The sequence below is a fragment of the Herpailurus yagouaroundi genome, unplaced genomic scaffold (assembly GCF_014898765.1).
Source record: "Herpailurus yagouaroundi ecotype Mexico unplaced genomic scaffold, PumYag 159, whole genome shotgun sequence".
In the NCBI taxonomy this organism is placed as follows: Eukaryota; Metazoa; Chordata; class Mammalia; order Carnivora; family Felidae; genus Herpailurus; species Herpailurus yagouaroundi.
In genome coordinates this window covers 44,151,155-44,172,448 of record NW_024412400.1, presented here as the reverse complement: position 1 = coordinate 44,172,448, position 21,294 = coordinate 44,151,155, and the positions used below count along the sequence as shown (strand labels likewise).

General features: G+C 38.8%; 1 protein-coding gene across 1 annotated transcript in view; it reads left to right on the top strand.

The window, feature by feature from the left end:
* Positions 1 to 19,902, top strand: part of LOC121033815 (ceruloplasmin-like) — a 29,815-nt gene extending 9,913 nt beyond the window's left edge. The window contains exons 8-19 of the mRNA XM_040480452.1: positions 335 to 475; positions 988 to 1,199; positions 2,880 to 3,030; positions 3,665 to 3,877; positions 4,986 to 5,193; positions 6,219 to 6,352; positions 7,966 to 8,094; positions 9,946 to 10,052; positions 11,002 to 11,203; positions 13,734 to 13,873; positions 18,878 to 19,040; positions 19,742 to 19,902. Coding sequence (XP_040336386.1) covers positions 335 to 475; positions 988 to 1,199; positions 2,880 to 3,030; positions 3,665 to 3,877; positions 4,986 to 5,193; positions 6,219 to 6,352; positions 7,966 to 8,094; positions 9,946 to 10,052; positions 11,002 to 11,203; positions 13,734 to 13,873; positions 18,878 to 19,036 — 1,796 coding nt within the window. The 3' untranslated portion in view covers positions 19,037 to 19,040; positions 19,742 to 19,902. The remainder of the gene's footprint in view (positions 1 to 334; positions 476 to 987; positions 1,200 to 2,879; positions 3,031 to 3,664; positions 3,878 to 4,985; positions 5,194 to 6,218; positions 6,353 to 7,965; positions 8,095 to 9,945; positions 10,053 to 11,001; positions 11,204 to 13,733; positions 13,874 to 18,877; positions 19,041 to 19,741) is intronic.
* The last annotated feature ends 1,392 nt before the right edge of the window (positions 19,903 to 21,294 follow it).

Below are 21,294 nucleotides of genomic sequence, written 5' to 3'. Positions count from 1 at the left end.
CAGGGTTATAAACACTGTTTGTACATATTCTGTGTAATCAAAATAGAAATTTTAGCTGTCATCTTATAACCTTATGAAAACAGTACATTCTGATTCACGCAATTCTAAACTATATTCTTTTGTTTCTATACATCCAGTAAGTTAATATATTCATATGATCCAAAGTGACTTTCTAAAAAGACCCTGCATCATCTAGAGCTCTTGAAGTTGGAAGCGTTTCTGGTTCATGACATCATCTCTTTAATTTGTTCCTAAAAGAAACTTACTCAAGTAACATACCTGACAATTGTGTTTGTGAAAACCGAGGACGACTACTAATTCTGTTGGTTTCTAGGCCCTGTCATTAAGGCAGAGGTGGGACAGACCATCAAGATCACTTTTTATAACAATGCTTCCCTGCCACTCAGCATTCATCCTCATGGACTCCGTTACAACAAGAGCAACGAGGGCTCATTCTACGAAACGCCTGGGGGAGGCAAGTATAGCTCAAGGGAGGTCCAAGCAAGCCATACTGCAGTAGAGCGTCATTTGGAAAATAAAACTCCTCCTGGGCTCCTGGGTGCCTCAGTTGGTTGAGCCTCGAACTTTTGACTTCTGCTAGAGTCTTGAGATTGAGCCCCGCAGCAGGCTCTGCACTGAGCATGGAGCCTGCCTGGGATTCTCTCTCTCTCTCTCTCTCTCTCTCTCTCTCTGCCCCTCTGCTCACTCACACAAGTGCGTGCGCACGTGCACTCTCTCTCAAGTAAATTTGAAAAATAAGATAAAAAGAAAAGAAAAATTTTCCTGAAATCATTATGAGCCCACTTTTCACATCGTAACAGCTCTGTGTCCTTATTATGGCAGTAATCCATCCCTAACACCTTTCACCTGCCACCCAAGGTGCTATGAGGTGAGCAAGATATGGTCTTTGCTCACAGAGATCTCACAGTCTAGACCAGGGTCCTTCTGGTGTTAGGTCCTATTTCACAAATATTTATTTCTTACTAGGTATCCCTCCACCCTCCTCACATGTAAATCCTGGCATGACATTTGTCTATACATGGGAAGTTCCAAGAGATGTAGGTCCTACCTCCATGGATCCCAACTGCCTGACTTGGTTATACTATTCCTCAGTAAATATGACAATAGACATCAACACTGGCCTTGTAGGGCCTCTTGTTGTGTGCAGAAATGGAAGTCTCGGAGAGGACGGCAAACAGGTGTGTCACGGAATTATGTCTGGATATGCCTTGGTGAGAGGTTGCTTGAGACAGAACTGCAGGGGAAAAGCAATGTGGCAATCAACAGTTTCAATTTCTTCTGTGTGCTGATTCTCCCAATTCTATCCTTTTCTTAACTCCAGACCTGTATCTTCCCCTGGCCGATGAACACCCACCCTACCATGTTCCAGATACCTCTAATTCCACTTGACTGTTTTAACTCTTTATCTCACTCTGGACAACCACTACCTGCCCCTCTCTCCTGTAAATCAGCCTTTTTTCCTCTACTCTGTCTCTTAGTTAATGACATCACCCAGCCCAGGACTTCCATCAACAACTCCTTTCTCACCTTCAGTATTAGTCACCAAACTCCCAATACCCCCGCCTTTTTGGAGGCACCATCTCCTCTTTCTGAATTTCTTTAACCTCCTGGCTCCTGTTTCCACTCTCATTCTGCTTCAAATTAGCTCCACAACCCTTCCTTCCAAATCCAGCTATAGCAGTCTCCACACGAAAAATCATTCTATAGTTTGTTGCCTCAGAAGTCAACATACGAGGCCCTGTTGATCCCTCCAAATCCATGCCTCCTTCCCTGCCACCGGCACACACAATTCTGGCTCCACTGCAAAATTAGCTTGCTAGTTCCTGGGGAAGAGAGTCTAATTCACATCTCTTTGATTTTGCCCTCTTCCTTTACCTGCTGAAACGGGAGACATTTTTAAAACTCAGACTGAAGGTCTCTTCCTTCCCTTCACACAATATTCACTAACTAATGCACTAATTCACTGCAGGTTACCATAGTTCCTTGTGTATGTTTCTGTTGGAACATTTATCTAGGCAATTATGTTTACTGGGTTTTCTGTCCCACTAGACTATAACTTTCTTGAAATCATAACAAGGTTTTATTAATTTTTTTGGAACAACCACAGCCCCTCTCTGACATTGTAGCAGGTGCTCAATAAATGCTTGAGGAATGAATTTCCCTTGTTCCTCACTCAAAGTGAACTAATATCCAATTTCTTTTTTGCATTTTTCTGCATTTTTTATTGTAGTATCTTCTCTTATAATTTATAAGGTAATAAAGCCTAATAAATCCCTCCAAATAAATATATGTATAATTGAATTATATTTTACTTAAAAATGAGACTATATATTAATAGGCATCCACATAATGAAAGTGTTTCAAGTCTCATAATTCTTACCATACATATAATTTTTCTATTTATACAAAAATATAAATATGTGTACAAATTTAATTTCTTCATAAATGCTAAGAATGCAGACTTCTTCATAAACTTCATAAACTTCTTCATAAATGCTAATTCAGACGTTCCAGAATTGAAAACATTTTACTTACTTTCTACAAAGCATCTCATGAAAAGCCACTATACACATCTATGATTACACAGTTTAATTTTATGAAGTTCAGATGTAGGGCTTTATAAGTTCAGAGAAAAAGCTTTAAATGCAAATAGCTGTAGATAATTCTCAACTTCTTAGTTCTGTGATAAATCCATTCACTGGGATTCATGCTTTTATATAAAATGTCCATAAGTGGATTTTTTCAGAAGTATACAAATCCCTTTATATAGGATATCCTATGTACAGATCAACTATTTGACTAGACTTTGTATATAGACTATATTTCACATCTATTCCTTTTTCTATTCTCATCCACAGAAGGGAAAAGACAAAGAGTTTTACCTGCTCGCCACAATATTTGATGAAAATAAAAGCTATCTCTTAGATGAAAATATCAGAACATTCACTACAGAGCCTGAAAATGTGGATAAAGAGGATCAAGACTTCCAAGAGTCTAACCAGATGCACTGTAAGGGAGCATTCAGTTTATAAGACAAATGTATTAAGAGTTGTTTAATTTCATTGAGCCTAAAGGATTATGGATTGTTTAAGAGAGACAAACTTTTTCCCCCCAGAGTTTTGGCTACTATGTTTCATGTTTCTTTTAAAGTTAATTTCCCCACAAAAATATTAACTATTAAAATGATTATGTTAAATTCAATTTACTAAATATTTAACAATGCCTTTTTGGTGCACTATATTGTTTAGCTATTACTAGATGTGAGACAGAAAATTCGTGTATTTTTCTACTGCCAAATTAGTGGTATAGGTGGGTGGAATGTTTATTGAATTGGTTAGTTAGTTGATTGGTTGGTTGGTTGGTTGGTTGGTTTTTGAAGACTGCAGGTATAGGGGGAAAGGACTGGTCTAGAATCTAGAGACGTAGACTCTGATCTTAACTGCTCTCAATATTAGCTTAATGACACTGGACAAATGATCGCCTCTTTGGCATTAGTTGCCTTAAGTCTAAAAGAAGGGGTTTAACTCAATCTTGAGATTCTTACATGAATGAGCTGCTTTATGATTAGTCCTTCACTGAATTTCAAGAGATGGCAAGTTACAATAAGTTAAATATTCTTTTCTTTGTCACAAATGTCTTATAGCCATAAATGGATACATGTACGGAAATCTGCCTGGACTGGATATGTGCTTAGGAGACAACATTTCATGGCATGTTCTTAGTGTGGGATCAGAAAAAGACTTACATGGAATATATTTTTCAGGAAATACCTTCACTTCCTTAGGATCAAGGGATGACACCATCCCTCTGTTTCCCCACATTTCCCAGACACTTTCTATGACACCAGATTCCTTAGGTAAGTAGTGGATATTCTCTTTCAGACAGAAACATGTCCAAATTTTGAAAAACAGTGTCTTTATATGAAGTGAATATTGTTTGTACAGAAAAAAATGAAGGTATACAAATGCTTAAAAAACCTTTCCCCTGCTCCATTTAATTTATAGGAGCAGTAGTATATCATTTTCCAGGACATAAAAATAGCCTTCACCCCTCTCAGCTTTCTCTTCTTGGGCGCCAGACTCCTCCTCAAAATCAACCTACGCTCCTCAAAAGCAATGAAGATGCCTTGAAGAATTTGAACTTGTTTTCATTCTATTCTATTCTCCATTTCTTACTCTTCTGTGCATTTGTTTCCCAGGCCTCCCTTCTGTTCCTGTCTTCTCTCTGCCTTTGCTCTGTAGGGAAATGTTTTCACTTCAGTGAGGTTGATTGTTGACGGCAAAAAAAAAAATTTTTTTTTAATAATTTTTTTTTCGTTTATTTTTGAGACAGAGAGAGACAGAGCATGAATGGGGGAGGGTCAGAGAGAGGGAGACACAGAATCTGAAGCAGGCTCCAGGCTCTGAGCTGTCAGCACAGAGCCCAACGCGGGGCTCGAACTCACGGACTGCGAGATCATGACCTGAGCCGAAGTCGGACGCTCAACCGAGTGAGCCACCCAGGCGCCCCCAAAAATTTTTTAAGTCACCCCATATCAGAAAGTTGTTAGGGGTGTCATGGCCGACCCTTGATCATCCTATGGAATAATGCTAATTTCACTCTTGAGCTCCCCCCTGCCCCTCTCTGCCTCACCCAGGATTCTCATTCCTCTTTACACTGTTCTGCCTTCTTCTTTAATCCATAGCTCTTATCAGCTTCCAACTCCATCAAAGTTACCTGCTGTGTTTATTGCTTACCACCCTCCCAGCAAAATAAACCCTAAGGACAAGGATTTTTAACTGTTTTGTTCATTGATGTTTAGAACTATGCCTGGCATCAAGATAAATAAGTATCTGTGAAATTAATGGAAAACAAATAAGTGGACTGTTTTACTATATTATGTTTGGGGGTCTATATCCTATAGATGACTTCACAGAGAAATCTGAACGCAGAGCTTTACCCACTCATTTCTTACTTGCCTCTAGGAACTTTTAATGTGGTTTGCATGACAACAGAGCACTATCTAGGAGGCATGAAACATAAATACCACGTGAGGCAGTGTTCGGAGGCAAACCCTGATCAAACACAGTATGAGGAAGAGAAAACCATTTATATCGCAGCCAAGGAAACTGAGTGGGATTATTCTCCCAGCAGGAAGTGGGAGAAACAACTGCTGCATTTACAAGGAGAGAAGTATGAACCCAGAAGGGTTCATTCTGGAGTCCCCCAACCTTACTTTTTCTGTCTCACACATGTGCGTGTGTGTGCATGCATTGTGTGTTTGTCTGGTGTGCTTTGTGCGTATGGTGTGCATGTGTGTTACAGGTGTGTGTGTGTGGTATGTGTGAGGCATGCATGTGCTTAGGATGTGTTCCACTGCAAATAACTTCACAGACTATCCGTGTGTCATTCCTTCAATTATAAGTGGCTTCGGGGCGCCTGGGTGGTTAAGCGTCCGACTTCAGCTCAGGTCACGATCTCGCGGTCCGTGAGTTCGAGCCTCGCGTCGGGCTCTGGGCTGATGGCTCAGAGCCTGGAGCCTGTTTCCGATTCTGTGTCTCCCTCTCTCTCTGCCCCTCCCCCGTTCATGCTCTGTCTCTCTCTGTCCCAAAAATAAATAAACGTTGAAAAAAAAATTAAAAAAAAAATTATAAGTGGCTTCAAGTCCTCCTAAATATCTGCATCACTTACTTCTTTCTATGCTCTGTTTCTTCCTGTCTTTCTTTTCACTTCTTGCTTCCAATCTTCCTCAGGTGTGTTACCATCCAATCTCACCACATTGAGGTGTCATAAACATAACTTCAACTACATTTAACCTTTGGCAGATTTTCTTTTTGTCTTCATTTGTTTCTGTCAATCTCTCTTCTTTTGGGAACCTCAAACTGAAGACTCTCATTTTGTGTGTGTGTGTGTGTGTGTGTGTGTGTGTGTGTAAAATTTGATTTCTTTCTCTGACTTTCACTTACACTATTTATTCATTTATCAAAACTAAAATTTCATCCTGAAAATATGTTTTGAAGTACAGAGTGAATAACCAACAACCTTACCAGAGGTAATTTTTTTTTAAGGAGAATTACTTTCCATGATAAAGTAGCCTCTAGACATTAATCAGTTGTGCTAGTTCAATAAGGAGTCCTTCCACATGAGAATTTGTCTACTTTAATGGTTAAATTAACTATCTTTGTGTGTTTTTTGTTTTTGTTTCTATTTCCATAAAGCAAAACAAACATATATTTGGATAAAATATATCTTGGGTCCAAATACAAGAAAGTCATATACCGTCAGTATGATGATATCACATTTACGAATCAAACAAAAAGAAGTGAAGATGAAAAACATCTGGATATACTAGGTATTGACACATAAGATTGGTCTTCAGGTTTTTCTTCTTGTCTTCAGCCACTAGAGACTGTTGCAAATGTGAGGATATTGTCAACCTCCACCTTTACAGAGGAAAGTGCCTATAATTCAAACTCTGATTTGTTGATAGGCAGTTTTTTAATCAAGCAAATTGATTCAAGTGCTGTTTCACAGAAAATGAAGAGACCCATAGAAAATTAATGTGGTCAGTTTCAGATTACCTGACTTCTTACCCTGAGAACCCAAGAATTCTAGAGAGACCTTGTAAGTAGCATTAGGGATCATTTCACTGATACTAAACTGAAGCCCAGAAGCCCTACAATAGTGAGGAAGGGACCTCTTTGTTTAAGTGTTTAACTTACACACTTAAAGTGTTAATATTTAGTTTCATCTTCTGTCCAAGAGTGAGGAAAATTACAGCCCTTTCTTCTACCCTTGACAGGTAAGCTAAGGAAATTATAAGTCATCCCAATGCATGTACATGTAATATCTCCCAAAGTCACACAGCATTTCCAGAGGTCACATGATGTTTTCATATGTCCAAAGACATTTCCATATGTTGCACAGTATTTCCAAAAGTCACATGGCATTTCCATATGCCCAAATTTTATTTGGGTCTTGATATCTGTGTGACTGTCTATTGGAGGCTATTTTCTGGTGTGGGACCCTGAGAAGATGGATTTACATGCAGTTATAGAAACTATTACTGTTCTTGGCTCCTCATTGGCCTCATTAACTTCCCTCTTTGTGACCCCAAGAAAGAGGTCTATGCTATCCAGTTCCTACTGCTATTGGGTGGGCTCCTATCTTTAGTAATAGCAGGTTGTTAGTTTTCACTAGGATTCTGGCTGAGTGCATCAAGATAAATAACATAATGTGACCCTCTAGATTCCATTATTATTTATACAAAAAAGGAAAAAACTTTATGGAAAAGAGAAAACAAGCATAGTGTTTGAGAAAGTGGGATGGCCATGGGGACAAAGAAAGGATGTCCCTAGGTGCCATCTAGTATCCACCAGGTATCTTCAGGGCCCTGATTTCAATAATTATAGCACAAGTTTGAAGAGAATTCTTACCACTTAGTTCATCTCAAAACCAGAATTTTTAGTCACTGATATAATCTGCTCTAAATAGAAAGATTTAAAAGAAATTTTTTACCTCCAGTTCTTGACCTGGATGGAAGGGAGAGAGAGTACAATGAAGGGATCTTCAGTCTGTGAGAAAAGAAATCACCCTTGGTCAATAAAAAGGCCTTCCAGCTCCTCCTAATTCTCCACTAAAGGGGGAAAGAATAAAAGGTTTCAATGATAAGGTTGGTCAAGAAAGAATATAAAAGATTTCACTTCTAAATTGTGTGTTTTTGTAGGCATTAACTGATGCTCACCAAAATAAGTTTTCTAGAGACTTAAATTTTCCAGGCAAAAACATGTTTCATAAATCAGCAATGATCCGTTTGTTGAAAGTGTGTTTTATTTGGCTGCGTGTTAAGGAAAAAGGATAAAAATAAGTCACTGTATAAATACTTAAGGGGACAGATGACTCATAATTTAAAATAAATAACAATTTATTGTAACATTATAACATTTTCCTTTTTATATTCCCTAGGTCCTATAATATTTCTCACTCCTGGTCAAAAACTCCGAATTATCTTTAAAAATGAAGCCTCAAGACCATATTCAATTCATGCTCATGGAGTGAAAACAAACTATTCCACTGTTGTTCCAACACAGCCAGGTAACTGCTTTGGGAGAAAGAACAGTTTCAAAGCTTTTATGCAGGACTATATGCTAATGTTCTTTCTTAAATACTGGTGTAGTTCTAGATGAGAGAGACCAGTGAACTAGTAACAAGATTCTAAAGGAGTTTAGGAGCAAGTTCCTTTCACAAGTCTTGAGTTGGCTTCCAGGATGGGTGCCATGGGCAAAACTCCCCAGTTTACACAATTCTGTCCTAGAACCACCTTCCTTCCCAGCTCCCCACCAGTCTAGCTGCCAGGTATTCTCATTCTATGCTCCACCTCTCCAATTCAATTGCTAAAGTAGGAGTTGAATATAAGATGTAGTGTGTGAAGGAGGGGGCAAGGGAGAGAATTGAACCGCCAAGAGGAAGTAATGAACCTCATGTGCTAACGTTTCTGAGGCATCATCACTATACAGCATGCCATTCCATATGCCTCATACAAAAACAAATGCTTTTTAATATAAATGCCCAAGGAGCAGACTCTGAAATGAAAATTTGTGTGCAGATAGTGCTCTTGGGATCAAAGGCAATGGAGAGAAAGAGAAGGAAACAGAATTGGGTAGGGGGAGAGGTTAGGCAGAGATGCAGCCTCAACAGAAATCACAGCCAACCCAGAAGTTCTGAAGATAGGGTGGCATTCAGCTGTCCTGAGGTAGGGTGAGAAAACTGGGCTTTTCTGTCCCTGCATCTGTCATTGCATGCAAGTTTGGGTGAGGTGGCTCTCTTCCCCCAAGTCTATCCTGAAGGGGGTAGACAGCCTGTGGAGCAAACGTTCCTTCATTCTTAAAGGGGATCTGAGTGGGGCATCTGGAGTGTCTACCATATTTGCCGACCAAAACAAGTAATTCTGGGAATTGAAGGTATCACCTAAAGAGCCAAATTCAGAAAGGGAAGATATGTGGGACAGAGGGATGAAAGACAGATTTTGATGGCGGGTGGAATATTCCCTTTTGATTTTAAAAAAGAGATGATCCCATAGTGGTGTCAACATGAATCTCCTATTAAGGGAGTTCCCAAGTCAGCACTCTTCTCATTAGTCAGAGAAGGATCACATTACCTACTTTCCACAAACACTTATGAGTACCTGCTGTGCCCAGGCACTGTGTGGTGCTTTGGAAGGGGAGGGTTGGTACTAAGTAGATTGATTGTTAACAATTTGGGAGCAGGGAGGCTAGGGAATAGGAGTGGACGTGCTTGGGAAAATTAATTTAAGCCTCTGGAAGTGGCAGATGCAAGATCATTCAACAAGGGGCAGGGGTGGGAAGAGAGGTCCAAAAGAACTTTGCTGAAATAGGCAAGAATATAGGATTCAGAGTCAGTAGGGCTAATGCAAATGCTTTGGGAGCAGGGAAGAGCCACATTTGATCTATAAATTGGAAGGTTCAGAGCTGGAATTCAGAACAAGTCGGTCACATTTCAAACCCCGAGTTATCTTCACTATGGTAAATATTTGCAGAATGAATGAGTTAGATATTTAATGACTGCTATTTTTCAATGACAAAATCACTATAAGGTTTTGCTTCAGTAACCCTGAGACTGTAATGGCTAGCAGTGATGGTTACATCAACTTCACCCTGTGGCCCAAGTAATGCAACACCAATGGCTTCATTTTGCATCATCTTGTCTAATCCCTAAATTCCCATTTTATGTGCATGAGAAAACAGAAGCTCAGAAAGTGTAAACACATTGGCTAAGACCAAAAAGAACAGTAGACCCAGGAGTAGAAAACTCGGACTACACTGCCTAATATTTGTATAGCTTTAGGGTTTGCTCATTATCTGGGTTCCCATAAAAACATATGCTTTAAAAGATTCTGTTTATATACACCGTATTTGTCTGTTTTAGGAGAGATCCAAACATACATTTGGCAGATTCCTGAAAGAGCTGGTCCTGCCTCAGAAGACTTTGAGTGCATACCTTGGTTTTACTATTCAACTGTGGATGTGGTTAAGGTAAACTTTAAATCAGGTCGTGCTTTTCCTCCTATCTCCTCTTAGAAATTATAATGGAAGAAAGAAGGAATTTGTTTGTGTTAAAAAAAAATCTTAGTTCTATGTAATCTTTCTTTTTAAGTAACCTAAATGCTGCTCAGCTTTTATTCTACATAGTTTGCATTTTTCACGAGCAAAATCATTGCATTATGATTACTTAGATTCTTGATACTTTCTGAAATGCCACTGTGAGTTGAAAATATAATAATATCCTCCTCTTTGTTTCATTGGCTAGGATTTGGATTACAGAAAACAAAGTATGGAATTTAAAATTCTCTGATTTAATGAGAAATAGACACATACACATGTATATTTTTTTAAAACCATCAACTCTGGAGTTCAGTTTATTTGCATTTAACAACAACAACAAAAGTTTCCTCTCCAAACTTTTAGTTATTTTGGCCCTCTCTCTGCCTAGCACAAGAATCTATGCAGACATTCAACCCAAAACCAAAATGAGTATAAACAAACCAAGGCTCCCAGCTGAAAGCGGCTGTGGGGGCAGAGGCATCACAGGAGAAAGGATCCAAGACCTTTATACTGTCAATCAACTCCAATGCCAAGAAATTCTAATTAAAATCAAAGCTCTGGGTTTTGTTTTTGTGGGTTTTTTTTTTTAATTAAAATTTCAAAAATAGAGCTAAATCCACTGAGGAATGTGTCTGAAATCCCTTTTAGGAATTAGCTATTCTCTTTAGACTTCAACTCGAATGAGTGGGATGACAATTTTTCCTTAATCAAGGATTTAACATGTCAAACATTTTACTCTTTACTCTCAGGCTTAGAATCCTAATAACTAAAAACTCAGCATCTGACCTCACTAGAACTAACCTTTGATTCTACTCGTTTCACTGGTTGGGGGAAATTTTTAGTTCTGGGCACAGTTAATAATCTTGCTTTCCCTCTTCAGGATCTTAACAGTGGACTGGTAGGTCCTTTGATAGTATGTCGCAAAAACGCCAATGCCACCTTAGTTCACCGTGTTCTCCACTTCATGATTTTTGATGAGAACAGATCCTGGTACTTTGAAGAAAACATCAATACCTATTCTTCAGAACCAAACGAAGTAGACAGGAATGATGAAACTTTTTCCCTCAGCAACCAAATGCACGGTAATGTTCACTCACTGACTCATCATCTGTGGTCCATAGGTTGTTTTCCACAAAGGAACAAATGAAGGTTCACATTTGTCAAACTCAGCACCTCAGAGAAGATAGTCACGTAGAGCTGTTGTGCAGATCATGTGGATCAGGGGTTGACAAACTATTTTTCAGAAACGGCCAGATAGTAAAGAATTTAAGCTTGGAAACTGTACAGTCTCTACCATAAGCTATTTTCTACTCTGCCACGGAGCACAGAGTTACCCGTAGACAGGATGTCAACAAATGGATGTGGCTATGAGCCAACAAAACTTCATTTATGGACACTGAAATTTGTATTCCATATAATTTTCCCATGTCAGGAAATATTCTTTTTTGTTTTTGTTTTCAACCATTTAGAACTTTAAACCTATTACTCATGGGCCATAGAAAAACAGGCAGTGAGTGGGCTGGATCTGGCCTAAGGGCTGTAGACTTAACAGCGTGGTAAATTCCAGTGCCTCTGGAGCCATGTGGGCGGGTGATGTAAAACCAAGAATACCAGTTATAATTTCTGAAGGGCTTTACTACCCACATTTCTAAGTATTTTACTGGGATGAACACAAGTAGAGGTGGGGCTTGAGGCACACTGGAGAGCACATGGCCCCACCTGATTTTCCCACCAGGCAGAACTTTCAAACACCCCACGCTCATCAACCAAAATTCTTCTATAGTTTGGTTATGATTAGGCATGTCCAGTTTATGTCTTCCCTCCCATCTAGAATCATAGTAATGAGACAATTATTCAAATAAAAAGCACATATACAATCTCAATCACAGTCATACTCAGACTTCTGGTCCCAGTCCTTCCACCTGAGGAAACTAGGGGGTACGACTAGATAAGGGATTGTCAAGTAAGGCAAACCCAAATGTGATCTTTTTCAATTTCTTCATCCCCCCCCGACCCCAAACATATATAGAAAATTTAAAATTAACTCAAGGACTGCATCCTTGCTACCCATAATCGTCTAATAAGCCTCATAGAGGGCTTGGAGTTCCCTACTGAGTGCTAAGGAGATACAAAGGCCCATAAGATGAGGCATCTTCTTTCGAGTTGTTCACAGCACAGGGGCAGCAGACTTGTGCATTGTTACAACACAAGGCTGACCTTGGGGGGATGCTGAAACAGAAATATAAACACAGTGCTGTGTTTTAAATTCCAATTTGGAAGAAAGGCTTCATGAAAGGGAGGGGACTTTCTAGTTGAGTATTTAAAGATGCACGGGAGTCTGTTGAGTAGAAAGGCAGGGGAATGACATTCCCTGTAGATGGAAGAATAGGAACTAAGAAAGAAAGAAAAGAGAAAGCCAACAGGATTGTGCAAGACCTTGAATAGCCTGTTAAGAATTTAGACTCCATCTAAACTGGGGTTTCTCAAGCTTGCCACTATTCATATTTTCTGTCTGATAACTATTGGGGGTGCTCTCCTGTGTATCGTGAGATGTTTAGCAGCATCCATACCCTTTGCCCCTGGGAAGCCAGTAACACCTTCCCGCAAGTTGTGCAACACAAAATGTCCCCAGACATTGCCAAATGTTCCCTGCAGGACAAAATCCTCTTAAGAACCACTGTGCTAAAGGCAGCAAGGGCACTGAGTGAGGGAACAATAGAAATAGTTGTGTACCACAGGGACAGCTCTGGCAGTCAGCTAGGAGTGTGTGTTCCAGGTATAGTCCACGGAATAGCAGCATCAGCATCACTTGGGAGCTTGTTAGAAATGCAGAATTTCAAGCTAAACAGACCTAGTAAATCATAATCTGAATTTTAACAAGATAGGCCAGGCCACATACACATTAAAGTCTGAGAAGCACTGTCTAAAGCAGAGTCTCCTAGTTGTTTCTAGAATATCCCTCCATCAGCTAAAAGGATTAGAACCCAACCTCCATAGATATATGGTTATAAATTATGTATTTGTACCTTTGTATTAATGCATTTTTGGCATTTCAAAAGATGAACACAAAATAGAAGGGTAAAAAAGGAGGATATATTTATAAAACACATATAACTAAATTAATATTTTCTTCCTATTACCCTTTGGAAACCACACCTATAGAGGATTAGACAGAGGGAAAGACGAAGGGCCTGGACCTCAGTCAATGGACATTCTAGTCATACCAGTGACAGATCACAAAAGTCTGACTTGGAGCAGTTAAAGAGGAACACACTCAATTTCAAAGCATCTTGTGATCATCTTAAATATATTTTAAATATGTAGACATCTTTAAGTATCCATCAATTCAAGTATTCTTAGTTGTGAAATATTCTAGTTCAACCTAATTATGTTAAAGCAAAGTCAATGCCTCATTTCTTCAGGCAAGGAAAACTCTAGAGTTAGACTTATCCATGAATGGATGGCTTGGTCACATTTAACAGCTTCCTTAGGCTGACTTTAAAATCCTCATGGCCTCTGAAAACATCCGTGATACTTCTATGAGGTGTTTTTAAAAGAAGCCTACATTATTTAAAACCTTTGTTGAATATAATAAATTGTGTCCCTCCACAGCAATTAATGGAAGAATGTATGGAAACAACCAAGGTCTGACGTTCCATGTTGGGGATGAAGTGAATTGGTATCTGATTGGCATGGGGAGTGAATTTGACCTGCACACGGTTCACTTTCATGGCCACAGCTTTGAATACACGGTAAGAATCCTGGACAGCTTCGTTTAATTATTGTGGTGTCTGGTAAAGTAGTCATTGGGGCAGCATGGCAGGATAACAGGACTAGAAAGGAAATGACTAAGCCAGAACTGAAATTCAATATCTACAATCTATACTATATCAGGTGCATGTAAATAATTATACATTCAGCTCTTTGTGCCCTACGAACACTCAATAAATGCTTGTGAATGCATGACGTGCCTTTATTACTCTAATCTGGTGTCACTTGTTAGGTAAATAAGACTTCTATAATCACCTTTAGTTTCACCCTTTATATCCCAACTCTTTTTTCAAACCCTCAGTAACATAAAAGAAAAACACTTTGAACACTCATACACATCTTATCATATTTTCTCTCTCTCTCTTAGTTTTCTGAACCAAACTTCAGAGCTTGCTTCAGATTCTGTCTCCCTCTCTCTCTTCCCCTCCCTCACTCATACTCTGTCTTTCTCTCTTTTTCTCTCAAAAATAAACATTAAAAAATAAAAGTATCACCTTCCTCTTGTAATTAATAAGTAATGTGTGAAGTGATTTTTTTTTTTACATATTTTATTCTCCAATCATATTTCACCTTGTAGCTTTAAGAAGGATTCATTGATGATTCTTGCTGGAATCAAATTTTACAGTGGGAGTTACAAATGGTAACTTTCTACATCTATCATTCCTTCACTAAGGTAAATTGCAAACATCATGACTCTTCACCCCTAAATACTAAAGCCATATGCATCCTAATACTAAGGAGAATCTCTGCCCCACCACAATAACACTATCACGCCTCCAATGTTAACATTAATTCAGTAATATAAGCTAACATATGGTCCATTCAAATATCCCCAATAGTCCCCAATATGCTCTTTATAACTTTTTTTTTTTTAAACCAGGATCTAATTATTTATACATAGCATTTGGTTGTCATTGTCTTATCTTTCCTAAAAGAAGAGACCTTTATTATTTTTTTTTTCTCAATCCTTCATGCCATTTCATTTTTGGAGGGTCCAGGCCAGTTTTATAAAATGTCCCATATTCTACTTTGGTATGATGGTTTCCTCATAATTGGATCCATGTTAAACAATCTTGACATGGACACTGCATATGTGATATTATGTGCTTCCCAGGCATCACATCAGGAGGTGCATGATGTCAATAGGTGCTGACACTGATGAGGCTTTTTTGATAACTTTATTATGGTGATGCCTACCCTTCTCTCCATTTTAAAAGTATTATCTTGGGGCATGGGTATCTCCGTTGGTTAAGCATCTGAACTCAGCTCAGGTCATGATCTCACAGTTCATGGGTTTGAGCCCTGCATCAGGCTCTGTGGTGACAGCTCAGGGCCTGGAGTCTGCTTCGGGTTCTCTGTCTCCCTCTCTCTCTTCCCCTCCCCCACTCACACTCTGTCTTTCTCTCTTTCTCTCTCAAAAATAAACATTAAAAAATAAGAGTATCACCTTCCTCTTGTAATTAATAAGTAATCTGTGAAGTGAATTTTTTTTACATATTTTATTCTCCAACTGTATTTCACCTTGTAGCTTTAAGAAGGATTCATTGATGATTCTTGCTGGAATCGAATTTTACAGTGGGAGTTACAAATGGTAACTACGTCTATCATTCCTTCGGCATTTGTTAAGAAAATAAAAATGTGGAATTAGGTGATAATTGACTTTATGGTAACTTGTTTTTTTATAATTATCTCCGTCTTTTTCTACTTTATGTAGTCTTAGTCTCTTTATATCTGTCAGAATTGCTTTCTCCCACCCCACAAGTCATCCTCTTTACAATTATTTCTTTACTGACCACTTTTGCCTGGCCATTTCTCTAATTTATTACATTTTGAGTTTTACCCTTCCCCTTTGCAGTGTCCAAGTCAGTGTCATGTATTTGCTTAGGGAGAATTTTCTTTAGCTCTTCATCCTTATCTCTTAGATAAATATTAATGCACAATTGAGGGCTAATTATGCATTTGACACCAGAAACATTTAGTCTAGCCACTTGGCATAACACAGTCCATTTTTTGGCATCGATAAAAGTTTCAGATAAAGCTTTCCTGGATTCCAGATGTGTATTATGTTTGTGGTTTCTTTATTGCTCAGGGCCTGTTAGACTAATTGAACGAATGCGCTTGACTTGATTTGCACAAAGCTTTATTGGTGTGCTGCTTTCTTTTCTGTCCTTTAATGAACAAATGTATTCCTCTCGAACCTATTTGTTTTGGCTTTAAAGCTATTTTTTTTTTTTATTCTGGGGGATTTTATATGACAAAGTAGACAGAATAATATAATGAATTCCTTTACCCACCACCCAGGCTCAACAATCATGACCTTCCTGTACTTCCATCTACATTCCCCATATTTTTGAAGGAAAAGCCTAGGTATTAGGGTTGTTATTCATAACTGTTTATATTAGACACTTTAAAAATTAGAACAAAAGAGAGAGATTTAAGCTCTGGTTATAGTTTTTTTTTTTTTTTTTTACAGTACATTTGATGTTCAGTTCAGATCAGTTCAGTTCAGCAAATGCCTCTGACATTTCTAGAACCATGCCGAGTGTTGTGTGGATAAGAGGAAATCAAAGAGTTAGCTTTTAGGGGCTAGCTCTACACAAATGATCGTACCATAAGGCATCAAATTAAGTGCAATTTATGGTAACATTCCTCTAATGATAATTAAAGCTAACCTTTATTAAGTGCTTCTTATGTGCCAAATACTATGCTTAGTTCTTTGCATGGATTGCTCATCCAACCTTCAGAGACAGGGACTATTTTGTCACCATTTTATAAGGGAATGAAATGAAGGATTAGCAAGGTAAAGAACTTTCCTATAAACAATAAGTGGTAGAAGTGGGACTTGAACCCCCATCTCTCACTCCAGAGTCCCTCACTCTTTTAAGTTTATTTATTATTTATTTTGAGAAAGGGCATGTGCACAGGAGAGGGGCAGAGTTGGGGGGGTGGGCGCGGCAGAGAATCCCAAGCTGTGCTGTCAGCACAGAGCCCAGCCCCATGCTTGATCCAACAACTGTGAGCTCGTGACCTGAGCTTTGAAATCAAGAGCCGATGCTTAACGACTGAGCTACCCAGGTGCCCCTAGAGTCCCTTATCCATACGCTTCACAAAACTGCTCTTTTCAGAACAATTCTATTAAATTGAAGAAACAAAATGAACAAAGAAAAAAAAAAGAAACAAACAAAAAATGAGACTCTTAACACAAAGAACAACTGGTGTTTGCCAGAGGGGAAATAGTTGGGAGGATAAGGGAAATCAAGGAGATTGAGACTACACGATGAGCACTGAGAAATGTAGAGAATTGTTGAATCACTATATTGTACACCTCAAACTAATATAACCCCCTACGTTAATTATACTTGAGTTAAAAAAAAAGAGACTAATCCTATTACCTAATCCTATTAAAAGAGTAATAATACCACAAAGCTTAGTACCAGCTGCTGTCAGCTCTAGCCATTCACCCTAAACCTATCACAGATGATCACATGTAGCCTTCCCCTCCCTGGAGGTGGAATTTAGTTATTCCAGCATTAATGCAGCCTCTGAGCTTTACTCCCTGGAACTCCTGGGTATAGCAAAGCAGCCCTCTGGGGTTACTCACTTGGTCTTGGAACAGCCAGTCAGTCACCTGTTTCCTAAGAATATGGTCTCCCTTGGTGCCAGGGCTCCAGGTACATAGTGCACACTTACTGGTGCCTAGGACATTGTCCATTCGTAGTTAAAATTGGTTCATATCGTTCTCTGCATTTTCTAACATCTTAGAAATGTATCCATGTGACCCATATTGTCACCATAGATGCCAAATTAATCTTCTTAAATAACAATGACTCAGGCCCCCACTTTGCAGCCAGGGGGAGACAGCTTTGCCTCCTCCTCTCTATTCTCCAATATCTCCAGGGACTTTTGAGAGCCTAAGTTTCTAGTCACCTCCCACTCTCACTCCCTGCTTCCATTCATCTCCCTTGCCTCTCTCCTCCCTCCTGTGGCTGATATTTTCTCATCTCTGTGCAGCTCCAGAGTGGGACACATCTCCATTTCCTCTGACTCCCCTTAACAACCACAAAAACTAGGCCCTTATGGGTCATAGACTCTTAGTGAAAGTTTAGAGATAGATGAATTCTTTTTTTTCCCCAATACTCCACAATAAAACATTTACCATGTGACATCAGACACCCCTGTCTTCAGTCATCCCTCTGCTATGCATCATTGAGAAATACTGGCCCTGCAGCTCTTTCTCTCACCCTCAGGACTTCTTTCCCCACACTCTTCCTCTCCAGACTTGCTTGACATCTGTTCTCTCCTCAAATTATTCCAGACTCCATCTTGAACTGCATTCTTCAACATGCCCCCATCCTTCAAATACCTTTCATTGCATTGTAGAGAGCACTTCATCTCCTTCCTAGGCTCTTCCAAATCCATCCTAATCCAGCCAGGCCAGGCCCCAGGGCTTTATCTTTCAAAATCAAAGTAGCTCACAGAGGAGGTGGTCTCCTAAACATCCGGTTCTCTGCTTAGGAGAAAAAGGAGCCCCTAAGGCCCTTAGTCTTCAGCCCCTGGGCCCAGAAAGCAGATGAGCTCCTCTCCTTCCTGTAGCCCTGAGGTTTCCTGATTAGCTACACCTCAAGGAATGATCATCATGTCACTAATGTCCTTAGTTAGAAATATTTCTCTGAAAACCTTTGGTATTTCTAAGACCAGATGTTGTCTGAAATCTAAAGCATTCTTCTGCAGGAAATGCTGACAAGGTATCTGACACTGATAATGACACGAGGTCCCTTCAGACTGAGATATTTCTCTGTGGCCTGTCCCTGAAATGTTCTCAGACTTGCTTTTCCTCTAAACCCTCAATTGTACTCAGAGGAAAAATGCAATGTCACCTAATGCTTTCCAATTGTCATCTAACAAAGTATATTAGAATTGATCAAATGTGTAAGTGACTAATCTCTTTTATATGTTATTTAATGGTGTTTTGTCTCCTTATTGAGGATGCGGGACTGTATCGCTCTGATGTTTATGACCTTCCTCCTGGAGTATATCAGACTGTAAAAATGTATCCAAGAGATGTTGGCACCTGGTTATTTCATTGCCATGTTAGTGTTCACATTGAGGCTGGAATGGAAAGCACTTACACTGTAATCAGATGAAAAGGTAAGCCAACTTAATTTGAAGCGATCATGTTTAAATAAATTCTATGTTTATATAAGGATATCTTATCCGTTGAACATTTACATGATGTGAAATGCTACTCATTCATTCAAAGGTTACTGTTTTGAGATGACCAAGAAATTCTAGTTTTATCCTCTTCTCAAATTTAGATACCTGTTTCTGATCTGATTAAAGGTACTCTAGAGTTAAATATACTATTTCCAGATTCATGTAATATATGCATAAGGATTGGAACACACACAATTTATAGAAAATTAAACACAAGTGACTATTGAGCTTATAAAGATATGTAACTTTGCTAATAATCAATATAACTTAAAATTGCATTTAACAACACTAAGATACATTTTTCAAATAAGAAAGTTATTGATATTAGGCTATATATACATATATAGCCTATACTTTGTATATGTGTGAAGGCTTTTGACGGCTCTTGAAAAAAACTAAATAATGATTATATATTATTTCATATTCCAGTAATACTTTATTTCTTCTCATTCCCATCTTCCCCTTTCTCCAACACATTTTACTAGCAACTTAAGGATTAAAATATTATCTTTGTTTCTGATTTTTCATCAGCTCCTTGGTTACTTAGGCCATTACCCATTGGTCTCTCGATAGAATGATTGTAATATTTCAATGCAGTTACTTCTTAGAACATTATGAAACATTCTTTTCCACAGCATAAATATCCTTCTGATATGAAGATAGTCCATGAGCAGACCTACAGCGCCTGAAGAAGAAACACCAGGGATGAAGGAATCTAGAAGGGCCTGATTGAAGACTTTCATGGCAATCTACTAGGGAAACTGGCTGGAAATAAATTTTTTTGGCCAACTTTGTATGTGAGCTGTTTCCTCTTTTTTTTTTTTTTTTTTTAATTTTTATTTAATTTATTTTTTTTTTAATTTACATCTAAGTTAGTTACCATATAGTGCAATAATCATTTCAGGAGTAGATTACTTAATGCCCCTTACCCATTTAGCCCATCCCCCCTCCCACAACCCTTCCAGTAACCCTCTGTTTGTTCTCCATATTTATGAGTCTCTTCTGTTTTGTCCCCCTCCCTGTTTTTATATTATTTTTGCTTCCCTTCCCTTATGTTCATCTTTTTGTATCTTAAAGTCCTCATATGAGTGAAGTCATATGATACTTGTCTTTCTCTGACTGACTAATTTCACTTAGCATAATGCCCTCTAGTTTCATCCACATAGTTGCAAATGGCAAGATTTCATTCTTTTTGATTGCTGAGTAATACTTCATTGTATATACATACCAAATCTTCTTTATCCATTCATCCATTGATGAACATTTGGGCTCTTTCCATACTTTGGCTATTGTTGATAGTGCTACTATAAATATTGGGGTGCATGTGCCCCTTCAAAACAGCACACTTGTATCTCTTGGATAAATACCTAGTAGTGCAATTGCTGGGTCGTAGGGTAGTTCTACTTTTAATTTTTCAAGGAACCTTCATACTGTTTTCCCGAGTGGCTGTCCCAGTTTTCATTCCCACCAGCAGGGCAAAAGAGATCCTCTTTCTCCGCATCCTTGCCAACATCTGTGGTTGCCTGGGTTGTTAATGTTAGCCATTCTGATAGGTGTGAGGTGGTATCTCATTGGGCTTTTGATTTGTATTTCCCTGATGATGAGTGATGTGGAGCATTTTCTCATGTGTTGGTTGGCCATCTGGATGTCTTCTTGGGAGAAGTGTCTATTTATGTCTTTTGCCCATTTCTTCACTGGATTATTTGTTTTTTGAGTGTTGAGTTTGATATGTTCGTTATAGATTTTGGATACTAACCCTTTATCTGATATGTCATTTGCAAATACCTTCTCCCATTCTGTCAGTTGCCTTTTAGTTTTGCCTATTGTTTCCTTCACTGTGCAGAAGCTTTTTATTTTGATGAGGTCCCAGTAGTTCATTTTTGCTTTGGCTTCCCTTGCCTCCAGAGACGTGTTGAGTAAGAAGGTGCTGCAGCCGAGGTCAAAGAGGTTTTTGCCTGCTTTCTCCTCGAGGATTTTGATGGGTTCCTGTCTTCCATTTAGGTCTTTCATCCATTTTGAGTTTCTTTTTGTGTAAGGTGTAAGAAAGTGGTCCAGGTTTATTTTTCTGCATTATCTCAGAAAATTGCACCACTTGCTGAAAAGATTGTCTTTATTCCATTGGATATTCTTTCCTGCTTTGTCAAAGATTAGTTGGCCATACATTTGTGGGTCCATGTCTGGGTTCTCT